The 18,412-nt window shown below is 44.4% G+C and overlaps 1 protein-coding gene across 2 annotated transcripts in view; it reads right to left on the bottom strand.

Annotated features, from left to right (window-relative positions):
• LOC144501587 (jupiter microtubule associated homolog 1-like) overlaps positions 1-6,990 on the bottom strand; it is a 32,803-nt gene extending 25,813 nt beyond the window's left edge. The window contains exons 1-2 of one of the 2 annotated variants that reach the window (XM_078225450.1): positions 6,815-6,990; positions 337-491 (exon numbers count right to left, since the gene is read on the bottom strand). In XM_078225450.1, coding sequence (XP_078081576.1) covers positions 337-491; positions 6,815-6,870 — 211 coding nt within the window. In that variant the 5' untranslated portion in view covers positions 6,871-6,990. The remainder of the gene's footprint in view (positions 1-336; positions 492-6,814) is intronic. The other variant, XM_078225451.1, reaches the window with a different exon arrangement.
• Positions 6,991-18,412: the final 11,422 nt, after the last annotated feature.

The raw sequence follows: 18,412 nt of genomic DNA, 5'->3' as shown, positions 1-18,412 counted from the left end.
CTGCTATGCAACTAATCACATCACCTGGACAGATCTTTATTTCTACTAGACCCAATACCACACCCTTTGGCTTTTGTACAATTAAGCCTTTTGACCTCTCCTGCCTAATCACAGACCTTCCCATTTATTTTTCCTCCTTCACCATCCCACCTCCGTTCACTTGTTCAACCCCTATTATTTTTTCTTTTAGTTCTGATGAAGGGACATCAACCCGAAATGAGCTGTTTCTCTCCTGCCACAGATGCTGCCTAACATGCTACACATTTTCAGAATTTGTTTTTATTTAATATTTCCAGCATTTACTACATTTTGTTTTTGCATTACAAGGTACTGCACCTGGTGGGTTGCTTCTTCTAGCCACAGGTTGATTTTCCACTGGTGGTCCAAAGATATTCGATGCCGTTTTGTTTGAACGAGAATGCACTGGCTTGACATTTTCCTCCACCCCGAAGGAGATGCTGGATCCTCCACCGGGCGGCTGCAACACTCTGCTTACAAAATGAAAAAACAAACTTCCGTAAATCTCCAGTCGCCACAACATTGAATTAGCCAATTAGGTTTTCTACCAATCACAAAATAAAATGTTACATCATATTCAGCACCTTGGAAAGCAAATGGTACATTCAACTCCAACCCCTTCACTACAAGAGGTCAAGTGTAAAGTCTCACTGCAATGACACCACCCAGCTTTGGCAAGACCACATCCACAAAGGCAGGACCCATGTCCTCATTCGTGCTGCTCAAGTGTGTGTAACCAATATCCAGGGGAACATGTGCCAAAATGTAGCACAAGAGAAACAAGACTCAAAGGATTGAGAGAGAGAGAGAAAGGTAGCATTAGAATAAGCAATAGTAAGGTGGGGTCAGACTAAGATTACCCAAAGATCTGAATTAAGTTTGCAATACACATGTAAACACGAAGTGTGGAAAGGTTGGTGAGCAGAACACTCAAAAATGTTGTTATGGCAATAAGATACCTGCTTCAAAAAAGGGCAAGGCTGGGTGCTAAACATTCCTGAATGGAAGGTGTTCAGGAAAGATAGGCAACAAAGAAACAAAAGAAAAAGGACTGGCACTATCAAAAGAATTAGTGCCACAGAACAACAGTAGATTGTAATGGTTTCTTAGTGCTAACTAAGTAAAGGTGCCATTTGTACTGCACAATGAGGCCACCAACCAGAGAGAGGTGCAATTTACAGACTTCACGTGCTTCATTAAGTGGGGTGCCCAGTTCTGGACTCCAACTTTGAGGGGGATGGGGAGTCATTTGGGAGTGTACAGTATGGTCAAGAGAATAGTAAGAACAAAGAACAATACAGCACAGGAACAGGCCCTTTGGCCCTCCAAGCCCGCACCGCTCCCCGGTGCAGGATTGAATCCTGAATCCAGGATCCCCACCCAATTTTCCAGCCTATCTACATCCTAATATCCTATCCACCGAGCTGTCCCTCACAGCTACGATGCTTTGTTCATCACAACCTATTAACTCACCCCCACCCCCCCATTCCAGACCATGTGATCTCCATGAGTTTTAACACCAGGTTAAAGTCCAACAGGTTTATTTGGTAGCAACTGCCATTAGCTTTCGGAGTGCTGCTCCTTCATCAGATGGAGTGGAAATTCCGCTCTATCTGACAAAGGAGCAACACTCCAAACACTAATGGCATTTGCTACCAAATAAACCTGTTGGACTTTAACCTGGTGTTGTTAAAACTCTTACTGTGTTTACCCCAGTCCAACACTGGCATCTCCACATCACGAGAATAGCCCCAGGGATGAGGAAGTTACACGAATAGATTGGAGAAGCTGGGACTGTTATCTTTGTAGAAGTGATAGTTGATGTTCCTATTGGTGGAAAGATCAAGAACCTGACAACACCAATTTAAGGTGATTGGCAGAAGCAGCATTGGTGCAGCAAGTGGTTTGGATCTTGAATGTTGAGCCCAAATGTGCATGGAGGAGGCAGATTCCATAATGGCTTTCAGAAGAGAATCATTTACATGGTTGCAGGGAGTGGGACTTGGCAAGTTGTGCAGAGAGCTGGCACAGACATGACAGACTGAATGGCCTCCTAGGCTGCAACCATTCCATGATTACAACCACAAGAGTTGTGATAATGGAGGAATTCAATCATTTTAATATAGACTGGAATAGTAATAGTTTAATTGGCCTCAAGTGCATCTGCATCCAACTCAAAGAAAAAGGCATTGTTGGATATGACCCTGGAGACCAGGTGGACCAAATGAATCATGTGTCAGTAGGTCAACATTTAGGGAACAGCAATCATTAATTATGAATTGTTTCTTGTTCTTTTTCCAGAGTAAAAATACTTAGGTTGGGAAAAGTCAATTAAAGGGAGACAGTGGTATTGTGGCTGAATTATAATCCAGAGACCCAGCATAATGCTGGGGGACCCAGGTTCAAATTCCACCATGACAGATAGTGAAATTCGAATTCAATTAAAAGTCTAAGGATGACCATGAAACCATTGTCAATTTTTGTAAAAACCCCAAAAAAGAGCTTACTAATGTCATTTAGGGAAGGAAATCTGTCATCCTTACTTGGTCTGACTTGTCTATGTGACAACAGATCCATAGCAATGTGGTTGACTCTTCAATACAATCAGGAGTGGGCAATAAATGCTGGTCCAGCCAGTGACACCCACATCCCATGAATGAATAAAAAAAACTGGTCTGAGAATTGATTTGGCCCAGATAAATGAGAATTAAAGATTAGAAGGCAAAAATATAATGGAAGAATGGTTGCCTTAAAGTGGAAATGGTTCAGGTAGTCAAGGTACATAGGGCTGGATGGGTGGAGGTGGAAAGAGGTCAGACATCCTGGTTGAGAAAGATGTACAAAAAGGGAACGTATGACAGCTATAAAAAGATCTACTAAACAAATGAGAATCAGGCTGAATATAGAATGCTCAGAGGGAGTAAAAGGTGATACAGGAGAGGAGAGAGAGAGAGAAGAGACTAAGCTAACATGGAAGAAATTCTAAAAGGCATATCAGAAGGGTAGTTAAGCGAGTGAGTGGAAAAAAAAAAATCAGATAACAAAAAGGAAACCTACCTAGACAGGTAGAGGGCATTGCGAAGATGTGTGTCTTCACCAAGGAAAATGCTGCCCAAGTAATTGTAAAAGAGGAATACTGGAGATACTGGATGAGCTACGAATTGATAGCAGAGGCTTTGGAAAGCTGGCTGCATTTAAAACTTAAGTCACCAGAACCAAATGGGATGCACTGAGGATGTTGAGGAAGCAAGGGTGGAAATTGGAAGTAATGCCCAAAGTCTTCCCATCCTCCAGATAAAGAAACACTGAAGAATTGCAAATATTACACCCTTGTTCAATGAAATTTCAAGGGAAGCAGTGAAATGTGTTGGAGATGACCATTGTCTGGCTCTTAAATGGCAAGCAACATCTGTTGCCACACATCAGCCCAAATCTGAAAGTAGCCCAACTTGCACAAAGCCAGAGGGCTTTCAATATCCGAGGCATTGTGAATGGAACTGAACACTTGTGAAATTAGAGAGCATACACATTTCTAAGCTTACTTTGAAGGGAAGGTTAAAGGTTGGGCCTAGGGCACTGTCCTTAAACTTGGGATGAATCCAAGAATCAAAACCGTCTAGCCTTGTACTTGGTCTGAGTCCAACTAGGGGGGAGCTCTGCCCATGACCTCAACATTGCCAAACTCCAATTTTACTAGGCCTCCTTGATGTCAATGGCAGTCACTCAACTTACTTCAAATTCAGTTCTGTCCATGCTTGGCCCAAGTGTAATGAGCTCTGGAACCCAGCATCCTGGTAGAACCCAATTTAAGCAGTAGTGAAATAATTGGTGAGTGGCTGCCAACTATCCCTTGATTCAAAGAGGATGGCTACTCATGGTCACATGTTTCTGCTTGGATTTTCATGCAAGAGTTTTAACAACACCAGGTTAAAGTCCAACAGGTGTATTTGGCAGCAAATGCCATTAGCTTTCAGAGCGCTGCTCCTTCGTCAGATGGAGTGGATATCTGCTCTCAAACCGGGCATACAGAGACACAAAATCAAGTTACAGAATACTGATTAGAATGCGAATCTCTACAGCCAACCAGGTCTTAAAGATACAGACAATGTGAGTGGAGGGAGCATTAAGCACAGGTTAAAGGGAGGTGTATTGTCTCCAAACAGGACAGCCAGTGAGATTCTGCAAGTCCAGAGGCAAGCTGTGGGGGTTACTGATAGTGTGACATGAACCCAAGACCCCGGTTTAGGCTGTCCTCATGTGTGCGGAACTTGGCTATCAGTTTCTGCTCAGCGACTCTGCGCTGCCGTGTGTCATGAAGGCCACCTTGGAGAACGCTTACCCAAAGATCAGAGGCTGAATACCCATGACCGCTGAAGTGCTCCCCCACAGAAAGAGAACAGTCTTGCCTGGTGATTGTTGAGCGGTGTCCATTCATCCGTTGTCATAGCGTCTGCATGGTTTCCCCAATACACCAAGGAGACTGATTCTCACCCATAGATCTTTGGGTATATGCGGCAGTGGGAGATAGTGCCATGAAGTAGTGGGATCCAGATTGCAGAATTTCCTTCCTTTTCTGCTACTACTGTGCCTCATGTTTAAGACTAGAATCTGGTGCACAATTTTGTTTAATGTGGGGACCTTGGGGCAGCATCATTGTCCACTAGTACTACAGCTGTAAGGCTTCATACCCTTTGTTCAGCTGTTTAATATCATATTGAGTGATGTGAATTGGCTGAAGTCTGGCTTGTGATGGCAGGGAACCTCAGGAGGGAGGCCTGGACGGAACAACCACAAGACATTTGCCTGAAAATGGTTGGAAACATTCCAGCCTAGACTTTCACCCAATTTGGAATCCACCATCAAGAAACTTTGAAGGATGACTGTGGATGCTCACTGAGTATATTCCAGGCACATCAGTAGATTTAGCCCAGGCTGTGGCAAAGTTTACCCTCAGCTCACACCCATCCTGTTCCTGTATCCCTTCACCCACCTGAGCAATCTAATCTTGAATGCAGAAAGTAAACTCCACCATGTACCAAGCCACAGTATGAACATGCATCTCGAGAAAAATGCCAATTTGCACTCCTCCCACAGCCTGCAGCTTCAAAAAGGGTGGGCTTTTAAAACACTCCATTCCTAAAGGAAGTATAAGGAAGCTCACTTCAATTTAAGATCAGAGGTACCACTGAATGAATCGAGCCCCAGATAATGAAGCAGACGCACACCTCAGAAAATAATGTAATTCTCTATACCAAATCACAATATACTTGCATTGAAAGAATCCCACACCAGAAGTATTTTAAACAGGAGCATATTTAAAATGCCAGAAGTGTCATTATTGACTGAGACAACAGACAGCAAATGCACAACCACTCCCTCTACTTAGCAGCACCGGTGCTTAAGTTTTGAAATGGCACCAGAGGCTGAACATTAAATCTAAACCATGAATTAATCACAGCTCTGCAATGCGTGCATGAATGGCAGAATGCAATGTTTAAATAAGCAAATCTGATTGCAAGTTCTAATGACAGACAGTTTCCCAGTGCTGCATGATCACCTGGCACAGACAGTATCAAGCCAGACAAAAGGTCTACACCCAAACTCGAGCAGTCTCCTCTTTACAGATGCAGACAATTTTTACATTTCAGCAAACACAGGAATATACAGACTAATCTCAGAACACAACTAGCTTTAGCCATCATTACCTTCCTCTTAGGAAAAAAATTGGGGTGGGGCAACAGTAAAGAAAGACCAGGCTCCTGTCCAATCAATGACTCTCAATCCCAAGAACAGACAATTCTTGAAATAAGATAGCACAGCATGCATCCACTGATAAAACGGATGAAAGACCCACCCATGTTTCTGGGCAGTATATTGTTTTATGCATTGTTATGGCATGGAACATTGCTGATTCAGTCATTCAAAAACCTATCCTAGGAGTGTCAGATTCATCAATTACAACAGCAGTATAAAAATGGATGGCAATTTGTGTTCAAGATGTACCCTGTCAGAACCAGACCATTCAGCTGTCTCTTTACAGTCATTCGGTACCCTTAGGAAACAAAGAACATTTTTCACATGGGTAAAACAAAGGGTTCATTTTGCCCAATTAAGGTCAGTGCTGCAGTACTGTTTATAGATGTGCCAACGTCCTGCAGCAGCTGTTAATGGACTCCACCATTGAGCCCAATGTCCACAATTGGCTGATATAGAAAACTCACAGACACTGCATCTGCCTCAAAGAACTAGATGTCAATTGGCTTGAATAATGCCAACAGGACAGCATCGCTGGTGCCAGAAAGGGCTACATCCCCCAGTATGTACACCCCACAACAGGGGGGGGGGGGCAACACCCCTAGACCAACAACAACCCCTCCCCCAAAAGCAGTGGCCCATCTCCATCCCAGCACTGATCCCCACCCATTGGGGAAAAACACCTTTCCCCTGCAGATAAGAGGTTGGAGACCCCACCCTAGGAGGTCTGCAGGGATGGGGATGGTGCCAGGGTGCAGATTCCACGCCCAGGATGACAGCAGCACCCCTCCCCTCCTAAAAAAAAAAGTGCAGACCCTGCCCCAGAGGGACAAGAGGGATCTGACACCTCAGGACACAAGAGTGTGCAAACCTCGCCCCTGGGGGAAAACAGGGCGGCACTCGCCCTAGGTGTGCAGAGATGGATGTGGGGGGATTATCCTGTGGGGGGGGGCGGGGGAGAATATCCTGGGATAAATGACCAGAGGAAAGACGGGAGGAGACCCCCTCAATCACACACCCACGGCGCGGATAATCGGGATACCTGGAGCTGCTGCGGCCTGTCGAGTCCAGGCCCTGGTATGTGGTGGTTGTGGTCATTTCAGACGCTGGTTGTTGTCGTCGTCCTTTCTCGTTCTCCCGTCCGTTAGCGGCTCTTGTCTCTCTCGCGCGGAGCCCAGCGCTCGTCGCTGCTTATTTATAAAGCCCGCGGCAAACCCCGCCCCCGCTGCTCTCCCGTTGGTTCAAACCCCTGGCTGTCCCCGGCCTTCACTGGCGGCTCGCACCGACTCCCGCCAGCCTATTGGTTAGCGGCGCTGTCAGTTACTGGCGGGAGGCGGGGCGGCGCGCGGGAGGCTGACCTCATCAGCGGGCTTTGTTTGAGCTGAGGTGACGTAATGCAAGAATCCAGGCAGAGGCAGAGGAGGGGCAAAACTGGGAAGGAATAGGGCAAAACTGGGAAGGAATAGGGCAAAACTGGGAAAGAATAGGGCAAAACTGGGAAGGAATAGGGCAAAACTGGGAAAGAATAGGGCAAAACTGGGAAGGAATAGGGCAAAACTGGGAAAGAGAGCAAAACTGGGAAGGAAAGGACAAAAGTGGAAGGAAGAGTAAAGCTGGGGGAGGTGGCAAGACTGGGAGGGGACAAAATTGCAAGAGGAGTGGCAAAACTGGGAGAAGAGACAAAGCTGGGATGGGGAAAACTTGCAATGGGGATAAAATTGGGAAGGGTATAAAACTGCAGAGGGCAAAACTGAGAGTGAAGGGCAAAACTGGGATAGGGGGCAAACCTGGGAGAGAGAACAAAGCTCGTGGGGGAGAGCTGGGAGAGATGGGGCAAAACAGGGCAAAGTTGGGAGAGAGTGAGAAAATCAGCACCTTCAATTAGTGTTCCATGCTGTAATACATAATTGCTACATGCAATCAGAGCCTCCTGTGCTTCTCATTGACTGTCCACATCAAGGAGGGAGCACGATAGGATTGGCACTTAGAGGAGAAGTGAAGTGGGGCAGCAAGAAATGGTGAGATCTTGTTTCAACTCATGGGGAAGAGCATAACTAGAGGCCATCAATATAAGATAGTCACCAAGAAATCTAATTGGGACTTCAGAAAAACTTCTTCACCCAAACAGTGGCGAGAATGTGAAACTCACTACTGCAGGGGATGGTTGACACAAATAGTATAGATGTATTTAAGCGGAAGTTGAATAAGCATATGAGGAAAAAGGAATAGAGGGTTACAATGGTGGATTTACATTAAAAATATGGGAAGAGACTGGAGTGGAGCCTAAACACTGGCAGGAACTGATTATATCTGGGTCATATATCCTATGTAATCCTCTTCAAAAGGTTCATATTGTGGCATTTCAGTGTCACACATGTCGTGTTCAGATGGACATCTTATTGCTAGCATTGTGTCCAGGATAAAGAGGCTTAATCCAATATGCAGCCCCCTAACAAACATCTGATGACAGCAGGAAAGAAGCTGTTCTTGAGTTGGTTGGTATGTGACCTCAGACTTTTGTATCTTTTTCCCAACAGAAGAAGGTGGAAGAAAGTATGTCCGGGTTGTGTGGGGTCCTTGATAATGCTGTCTGAGGCAGCGAGAAATGTAGATGGAGTTGATGGATGGGAGGTTGGTTTGCATGATGGACTGGGCTATGATCACAACCCTTTGTAGTTTCTTGTGGCCTTTCTCCCTGTGTCTGCATGGGTTTCCTCCGGGTGCATCGGTTTCCTCTCACTGTCCAAAGATGTGTAGGTTAAGTTGAGTAGCCATGCTAAATTGACCCTAGTGTAAGGGGGATTAGTAAGGGTAAATGTGCAAGTTACGGGAATAGGGCCTGGATGGAATTGTGGTTGGTACAGACTCAATGGGCCAAATGGCCTCCTTCTGTACAGTAGGGATTCAATGTTGCTACAGAGATGTGAACTTACTGTGAGAGAAAGGACAGTGATACACGAGTGTAGAAACTGCTTGACTCACTAGTACTCACAGTAGCTATAGTCATTGTGTCGGACATAGAAGTTGTGAAAACCATCCATCAAACTGAGCAGTGACTGGAGAGCTGCAACTTGCCCTTTTCATTTGGTACGGTTCCCTTTGGTAACTCGTTCAAGTGCAATTTGAACCCAAATGTTGGCATAGGGTTCGCCACATCATTGTTGAATCCAAATAAATTTGATGACCATATATTAGTGCCTCCTGCTCTCACTATGAACTGGAAATCATTGACTTCGTTTCCAATTCCCACCCTTCCTTTACATTCGCCCCTGACTCATCCCTGACTCTTCCCTTTCCTTCTTCCACTTCTATGAACTCCATTTTGGAGATAACCTAATATTCACTACAAACCCACAAACTTCACAGCTATTTTGACTACATTTCCTCACATCCTGCTTCCTATAAGGCTTCCATTCTCTCAGTTTATGTCTCTGTCACCTCTATTCTGATGATGATACCTTCCACACCAGTGCTTCAGGTATGTCTTTTCTTTTTGTTCCTCAACCAAGTTTCCCACCAGTGGGGTTGATAGGGGATGGGATAGGGGATGGATCAATTTCACACATTTCTGCTCTCATCCCTTCCCCTCCCTCCTGCAACTATAATAGGGTTCCACTTGTCCTCACCTTCCAACCACCAGCCTCCATATTCAATAAATCATCCTCTGCCATTTCCGCCAGTTCCAGCATTCCAATGGAACTGTTTCTTCTGAGATACTCTAGTCCACTTCTCAGTCACCTATAACAACCTCTCCCTTCTCTACACCTTTCCATGCAAACACAGGCGATGCAACACATCCCCTTTTACCTCCCTTCTTCTCACAGTCCAAGGCCCCAAACACTCCGACCAAATTAAACAGCAATTTATTTGTACTTCTTTCAGTTTAGTATACTCTTTTCAGTGCTCACAATGCAGTCTCTTTTACACTGGGTGACCAAACACAGGTTGGGTGACCACTTTGCGGAACTCCTCCGCTTAGTCTTCAAGCATGGTTCCAGCTGCTTGTCTTTTTGATTCTCTGCTTTGCTCCAAGTCTGATCTTCCTGTCCTTGGTCTGCGATAGTGTTCCAATGAAGCTCAACATAAGCTCAAGGAACAGCTCCTTATCTTTCGACTTGGCACTTTACAGCCTTCTGGACTCAACATCGAGTTCAACAGCTTTAGGACATAATCTCTGACTTCATTTTCTGTTTTATTTTGTTTTGCTGGATCAGCATTGTCCTGTTTCTTTATCCCTTCATGTTGCATTCAGATGGTTGCTAAGTAACCATTCATGCCTCATTTGCACACGGCCTTTATTTATTTACTTATATCCATTACTACTTTCTTAGGCTGTTGTATCATGAAATCTTTTATTATTTAATCTCTTCTGCCCTCCCCCATCACAGACTTTCTCTTTTGATCTTCCTGCCCACTCCCTCCACTTACATTTCTATCATTCCTTCTGCTCTAATTAAGTCATCCTGACCTGAAAACTTTAACTCTGTCCCGCCACCCCCTCCCCACCTAGATGTCACCTCTCCTGCTGAGTATTTCCAACATTTTTTGACGTTATTTACTGAGAGTCTGTCCTTTCACAAAACTCACTCTGTTTCCCTAGGGGTTGAAGCTTGACATGTTGGGATAGGTTCCGAGTCACACAAACTCTCCTGTAGCAAGAATCTCTGTGTAGTGACATAAGCTGGAACCCTGGTTGGTTCGTCTTCTATCCAGGCTACTGAGGCTACCCGTCTCAGTCACTGGCCCAAATTGTGATCAGCAATTGCAGCACAGATGAGGGATTGAATCTGGAAGATTGCCCGTCTGTTCCCTTCGAACACCACTGGGCTTCGCGCACATGGCAACAATTGGAACACCCAAATCCTCAGTTCAGTCCTTAGGAACATGACGGTGAATCTACTAAACAGTTGAGAGCTCTATTTCATCCCGCAGTTAGGAAGTCCAGTCCTTAGGGCTGCCCCACACACTCAGGGTTTAAAACAATATGGGAAAGCAGGCAGTGTATTGGCCCATGACCCAACAGAACTCATCGGCTGATTGCCTCCAAATTATTTCTCATTCAGTCCACAGGTAATTTGAAGATGGGATTCACACATATGGCAACAGGTTAATGTTGTTCTAGAGTGAAGACTAAGTCTAAACCCTTGTGAATTAGCATTTAAAATATCACAAGTTCTCTGCTGGCTCAGCGAAACCAACCTATATACACCAAGTTCTGATCCTGCTCTGGGACTGTTAGCTGATCTCAACGGGGACAACTATTCGACCACTGCATTGGACTCATAGCCCCCTGGACCTATGTGGTGGTGGGGGTGGGGGGACTGGGGAGGGAGAGAATTCAGCCATGGCTCCCTCTCCTCGACTGTGACACAGACGGTGTATCAGACCCATACATGCTGCCCTGCCAGCTCTTGTAATGCTATTTATAGAGCAGTCATGTTGGTCTGGAGGGGGCAAAATCAGCCTCTGACCATCCAGGGACACCAACATTGATGGAAGTGTGTAAGTGGGGAGAGGCCTAAACTCAATGTTAGGAAACAGGTAGTTTAAAGCAACATATATTTGTATTGTGGATATTAGAAATAAGGTACAAGTTTAGACTTAATTCGTGTTTCTGTAGTTGTGTGCTGAAAAAGGTTTAAAACTTCAGTTAGCTCATGTGAACCAAATGTGCCTGGTGTCTGTGGGTTTTGGTTTCGTTTCAAACTATGCCTGCATTATAATTAAAAGCTTTATGATGTTAAAATAGGAGTTTAAAGAAAGACTAGGCTGTTGCTTAGCACCCAGGAGCCCACACTAAAATGCACAAGTTCTTGTAGTTGGAAGCAGATACCTGAGAAGAAAGCAGCTCTCACAGAAACTGCCAACAGAGAGGCAGGACAATGGAGCAAGGGACAGAATGCAAGTCCCAGAAGTTAAAGAACAGATAGTTCTAGAAACTAGGGGATGAAAGAAAAGTCCCAGGAAGACTGAAATCAAAAGGACAGAGACATGAAATCTGAGCAAGGTATTTATTGTTCACTGAAGTTAAAGAAAGGGACAGAGCAAGGCTCCCAGTTACAGACAGAGCTGAATGGCGCAGACTTGGTGAAGTTGGCTAGCGAGAAGCCAGACATCAGCGCCATGACTTCTTGGACTTCCCTAATATGAGAATCAGCAGCTTGTTGATGCTGTCGATGTTGGTGCGGAGCGTAGCAGTGGCACATTCCTTTCTCTGCTTTCTGCCATTACACAAGCTCCAGCAATGCATCTTGTAGATATATAGTTCATACTGATGATACTGTGTGTTAGTGGTGGAGGGAGTGAATATTTGTAGATGGGATGCCAATCAAGCTGGCTGCTTTGTCCTGGATTCTGTCAAATTTCTGGAGTGTTGTTGGAGCTGTACTCATCCTGACAAGGGGAGAGTATTCCATCACACTCCTGACTTGTGTCTTGTAGCTTATGGACAGGCTCTGGAGAGTCAGGAGGTGAGTTACGAACTGGTGGATTCCTAGCCTCTGACCTGCTCTTGTAGTCACAGTATTTATTTGGCTAATCCAGTTCAGTTTCTGTTCAATGGTAACCCCTAGGATATTGATAACAGCGAAGGGGAGGGGGGAGTGGTCAGTGACGGCAATGCTATTGAATGTCATGGGGCAATGGTTAAATTATCTACTGTTGGGCCTGGTCATTGTTTGGCACTTAAAACATTGACTGTTACTTGCCACTTGTCAGCCCAAGCCTGGATATTGTCCAGCTCTTGTTGCATTTGGACACAGACTGCTTCAGTATCTGAGGAGTTGCAAATGGTGCTGAACATTGTGCAATCAACAGCAAACATCTCCATTTCTGAGCTTACAATGGAAGGAAGGTCATTGATGAAACAGCTGAAGATAGTTGGGCCAAGGAACTCCTGCAGTGATGTCCTGGAACTGAGATGATAGACCTCCAACAATCACAATCACCTTCGTTTGTGCTAGCAATAACTCCAGCCAGCAGAGTTTTCCCTCCAATTCCCATTGACTCCATTTTGCTAGGGCTATGCTTTTCCCTCTAATTGGTTCCCTCATCACCTGCCGCAGTTCCAGTCTAGCAGCTATGTCCTTTGCGACTCGACAAGCTTGGTCAGTTATGGTGCCACTGTGGTAATGGAAATTGAAATTCCTCATCCAGTGTACATTCTGTGCCCTTGCCACCCTCAGTGATTCCTCCAAGTGATGTTCAACATGGAACAGCACTAATTCATCAGCTGAGTGGGGGCAGTATGCGGTAATCAGCAGGTTTCCTCACCCATATTGGATCCAATGCCATAAGACTTCATGGGAACTCGATGTTGAGGACTCCCAGGACTCATGACTGTGCTACCACCTCTGCTGTGTCTGTCCTGCTGGTGGGACAGGCCATTCCCAAGGATGGTGATTTCTGGGACATTGTCTGTAAGATATGATTATGTCAAAATGACAATGTCAGGCTGTTGTTTGACTGGTCTGCGGATGCAACTCTCCTGATTTTGGCACAAGCCCCCAGCTGTTTCTAAGGAGAACTTTGCAGGTTGACAGGGCTGGGTTTGCCCTTGTTGTTTCCAGTGCCTAAGTTGATGCTGGGTGGTCCTTCCTTTTGTACACTTTGTAGCAGTTTGATATAATTTAGTAATCTGCTAGGTCATTTCAGAGGGCATTTAAGATTCAACCACATTGCTATGGGTCTGCTCTCACATGTAGTCTTAAATATGTTGGAGCATTCACAACCCATTGGGATAGAAAATTCTGAACATTCACATCCCTTTGAGTAAAGATATTTCTCCTTATCTCAGTCCTAACTGATCAACCCCTTATTCTGAGATTGCCTCTGTGTTTTAGTTTTCCAGCCAGGGGAAACCTCTGTCTACCCTGTCAAGCTCCTTCAAAATTTTGTATGTTTCAATGAGATCACCTCTCATTCTTTTAAACTCTAGAGTGAAAAGGCCCAACTTACTCAGGACAACACTGTCATCCTAAGAACTAATTTAATATAACTTTGCAACACTGGCTCCATGGCAAGTATATCCTTCCATACACCTGGAGACCAAAACTATGCACAATACTCTAGGTGTGGTCTCACCAAAGCCCTGTACAATTGTAGCAAGACTTCCTTTTTCTCAGACTCCAATCCCTTTGTGATAAAGGCCATTGTGTGGTTTGCCTCCCTAATTGGGTGGCACGGTGACAGAATGGTTTGCACTGCCTCACAGTAGCAGGGACCCAGGTTCAATTCCGGCCTTGAATGATGGTCTGTGTGGAGTTTGCACGTTCTCCCCGTGCCTACATGGGTTCCTCTGGGTGCTCCGGTTTCCTCCCACAGTCTGAAGATGTGAGGGTTAGGTGGATTGACTATTCTAAATTGCCCCTTAGCATCAGGGGGATTAACAGGAGAAATGCGTGGAGTTACGGGGATAGGCCTGGGTGGGATTGTTGTTAGTGTAGGCTCGATGGGCCCCATGGTCTCCTTCTGCACTGAAGGAATTCTATGAATTGCTTGCTGTAACTGTATTCTAACTTGAGTATGTTATAAGACACAACATTCTCTGAATCATTTAGAACTTACACACATTTTTTTAAAATGTTGCTTTTCTTACTACCGAAGTGAATAATTGCCCACTCCATCTGCCACCTTGTTGCCCCTCAGTTAACTTATCTCTTTGCGTCTTCCCCACAATTTACATTCCCACATAACTTTGCATCAACAACAAATGTAGATACATTATCCTGGATCTCTTTGTGTAAGTCATTAACATAGATTGTAAATAGCTGAGGGCCCAGAACTAATCCTTGTGGCACCCCACTAGTCACAACCTGCTGATTTGAAAATGCCCCACTTATCCCTATTCTTTATTTCCTGTCTGTTAATCAATCCTCTATCCATGCTAAAATATTACGCCCAACTCCATGAGCTCTTAACTTGCCGATCAGCCTTTTGTGTGATATCTTAGAGAATGGCTTTTGGAAATCCAAGTTTACTACAGGTACTGGTTTTCTTTTAACTCCCCTACTGGTTACACCCTTAGAAAACTAATTTGTCAAACACAATTTCCTTTATACTATTTATACTATGATTTTGTAAGTGCATTGTTAAAGTTTTCCTCAATAATAAATGTTTCCTGTTTCCCTTTTTCTTGAATTGCTGTGTTATCACTAATGATTCCGGGTGCAAGTTAACTGCTGCTGAGCCTGACCAGTCTGTGCCAAGTTTTCTGATTTCAGCCAAAGTATTGGGCATGTTCTAAAACTGGCCCCAATATCTCCAGTCCCTCCTGGAGAGGAGCATTCTCTTTAAGTGGGTTTAAGGGCAGACTTCCTATTTTCCAACCATACCCCCAGTAATCTACCAACAAATAAGCCTGTACATGAAGGAAAATGGCCACTAAAGAATGGGACAACTATCAGCCATGGCTGGATGATAGCACCAATGCCTGAATTAGGAGGTCATGGATTCAAGCCCCACTCTGGGACTTATTCGTGAAATCCAACTACACTCCAATATTTTGCTCAAAGTTGTTGAGTTTTGGATGAGACATTGAATCAAGCCTGCATGTAGATATAAGTTTCCAAAGCAGGAGAGTTCTATCCAGTGTCCTGGCCACTACTTATTGCTAAATGCAACATCACTAAAACAGAAGTCTCACACCAGGTTAAAATCCAACAGGTTTCTTTGGAATCACGAGCTTTCAGTGCTGCTCACCTGATGAAGGAGCAGCGCTCCAAAAACTTGATTCCAAATAAACCTGTTGGACTTTAACCTGATGTTATGAGACTTCTTACTGTGCCCAACCCAGCATTTCCACATCACCACTAAAAAAGATTACCTAATGATTTATGTTACTGTCTTGTCAATTATATTTTATGGTTTATTGACATCAATTACATTGTTACATCGATTACATTGTTACAGTTGAGAAACAGGTGACAATGTATTAACGATCTTTGAGCACATAAATATGGGAAACTTGTATTTTAATTTGATTTTGTAAGTTTGCTTTGAAGTTTTGATTGTTATAGTGCCACAGCAGGTGCTGTCACTCATTAATTTAATTTATTGATTTTTGTTCTATCACAAGAGACTATAAGAGGAAAGCTGTGACATGAGGTGAAATCGGAAGCGAGATATGAGACTTAAGTCAAACTCTCAAAAAAGAAAAGCTCTGTGCCTTGGTTTTGATTTCACCAACTGGCTTGATCGTATTAATTTATTCCCGCTGTTGTAGGACGTTCTGATGGTCAATTTACATGGTGTTTTCCTACATTACAACAGATACACACAATTCATTGGCTGAAAAGCACTTGGGGGCCACCTGGGGAATGTGACGGGCACTGTATAATCAGAGAATCCCTACAGTGCAGAAAGAGGCATTTGGCCCATCGAGCCTGCACTGACAACAATCCCACCCAGGTCCTATCCCCATAACCTCACGCACTGACCCTGCTAATCTCCCTGACACTAAGGGGCAATTGAGCATGGTCAATCAACCATCAACCTAACCCGCACATCTTTGGATTGTGGGAGGAAACCGGAGTACCTAGAGGAAACTCTCGCAGACACCAAGAACATGCAAACTCCACACAGACAGTTGCTTGCTCTTTTTACTTTGCTAGAGGTTGTATTTGTAGAATGCATTTGTAAAATAATACATCAGACTAACTGCCCTCAGCAGCACATCAATGGGGTGGCATTGGGAGTTTTCTGATGAGCATCAGTTGAAACCAATGTTAATGGAGTGTTAAAAGTAATGGTGGAGAACATGGGTACATCTGCCCCTACTCAGCACTTGCCTGGTTGACTCCAGTTGGCCATTCTCCAGTGTCTCACCAATTAGCTGTGCATTTTCCCTACTACTTCTGTAGTAGGGAAAATGCTTGAATCTATCAAGGAAGAAATAGTGAGACACCTGGATATAAATTGTCCCATTGGTAAGACGCAGCATGGGTTCATGAAGGTTTGACTAATTTAGTGGAATTCTTTGAGAACATTACATGTGTTGTGGACAATGGGGAACCTGTGGATGTGGTGTATCTGGATTTCCAGAAGGCATTTGACAAGGTGCCGCACCAAAGACTGCTACATAAGATAAAGGTGCACAGTATTACGGGTAATGTATTAGCATGGATAGAGGATTGGTTAACTAACAGACAGCAAAGAGTGGGGGTAAATGGGTGTTTTTCTGGTTGGCGATCAGTGACTAGTGGTGTGCCTCAGGGATCAGTGTTGGGACCGCAATTGTTCACGATTTACATAGATGATTTGGAGTTGGAGACCAAGTGTAGTGTGTCAAAATTCGCAGATGACACTAAGATGGGTGGAACAGCAAAATGTGCAGAGGACGCTGAAAGTCTGCAAAGGGATATAGATAATTTAAGTGAGTGGGCGAGGGTCTGGCAGATGGAGTACAATGTTGGTAAATGTGAGATCATCCATTTTGGTAGGAATAACAGCAAAATGAACTATTATTTAAATGGTAAAAAATTGCAGCACGCTGCTATACAGAGGGACCTGGGTGTCCTTGTGCAGGAATCACAAGGAGTTGGTTTGCAAGTGCAGCAGGTAATTAAGAAGGCAAATGAAATTTTGTCCTTCATTGCTAGAGGGATGGAGTTTAAAAACAGCGAGATTATGTTGCAGCTGTATATTCTGATGAGGCCACACCTGGAGTACCGTGTACAGTTTTGGTCTCCTTGGGGTGCAGAGGAGATTCCGGTTGCAACTAGGTTGATTCCGGAGTTGAGAGGGTTGGCTTATGAGAAGAGACTGAGTAGACTGGGGCTATACTCTTTGGAATTCAGAAGAATGAGGGGAGATCTTATAGAAACATATTATGAAGGGAATAGATAAGATAGAAGTAGGGAAGTTGTTTCCACTGGCGGGTGAAACTAGAACTAGGGGGTATAGCCTCAAAATAAGGGGAAGCAGAATTAGGACTAAGTTGAGGAGGAACTTCTTCACACAAAGGGTTGCGAATCTGTAGAATTCCCTGCCCAGTGGAGCAGTTGAGGCTATCTCATTGAATGTTTTTAAGGCAAGGATAGATAAATTTTTGAACAGTAAAGGAATTAAGGGTTATGGTGAGTGGGCGGGTAGCCGAGTCCATGAAAAGATCAACCATGATCTTATCGAATGGCGGAGCAGGCTTGAGGGGCCAGATGGTCTACTCCTGCTCCTAGTTCTTATGTTCTTATTATATGCCAATATGGTCAACTACATGTTATGGGGACATAACAGCCTGGTCTGAACCGGTCATTGTTCACTGTCTCCAAACAGATTCAAACACAAGTCAGCAGAACTGAAGCAACAACCCAGCTGATTGTCATTTGAAGTATTCAAATGACAACGCTTCCTACAATGTCACACTGGAGTCGGGCAACAATTCAATGAGAATGCTTCTGACTGAGCCAAGCTGACACATTGATAAGAGAGTAGGATATTCTAGTTCTCCATTAGGCTGCTAATTTTAATCAGCAGGATCTAAGAGGAAACTTTCAGGCTCCCCATCAATTGACTGAGTGAGAGCAATCCAGCCTGAAGGTTTTCATTCATTTGCCCACATTGGAGTTTGAAAGACTCTGCAATATAAACTTGGTCATCCATGAAGTGTGACATGCAGATCATGGATTATACCCACATCCTGTTG

The sequence above is a fragment of the Mustelus asterias genome, chromosome 12, assembly GCF_964213995.1.
Source record: "Mustelus asterias chromosome 12, sMusAst1.hap1.1, whole genome shotgun sequence".
NCBI lineage: Eukaryota > Metazoa > Chordata > Chondrichthyes > Carcharhiniformes > Triakidae > Mustelus > Mustelus asterias.
The sequence above is the reverse complement of the archived record's forward strand: the minus strand, read 5'-3'. Positions and strand labels throughout refer to the sequence as shown.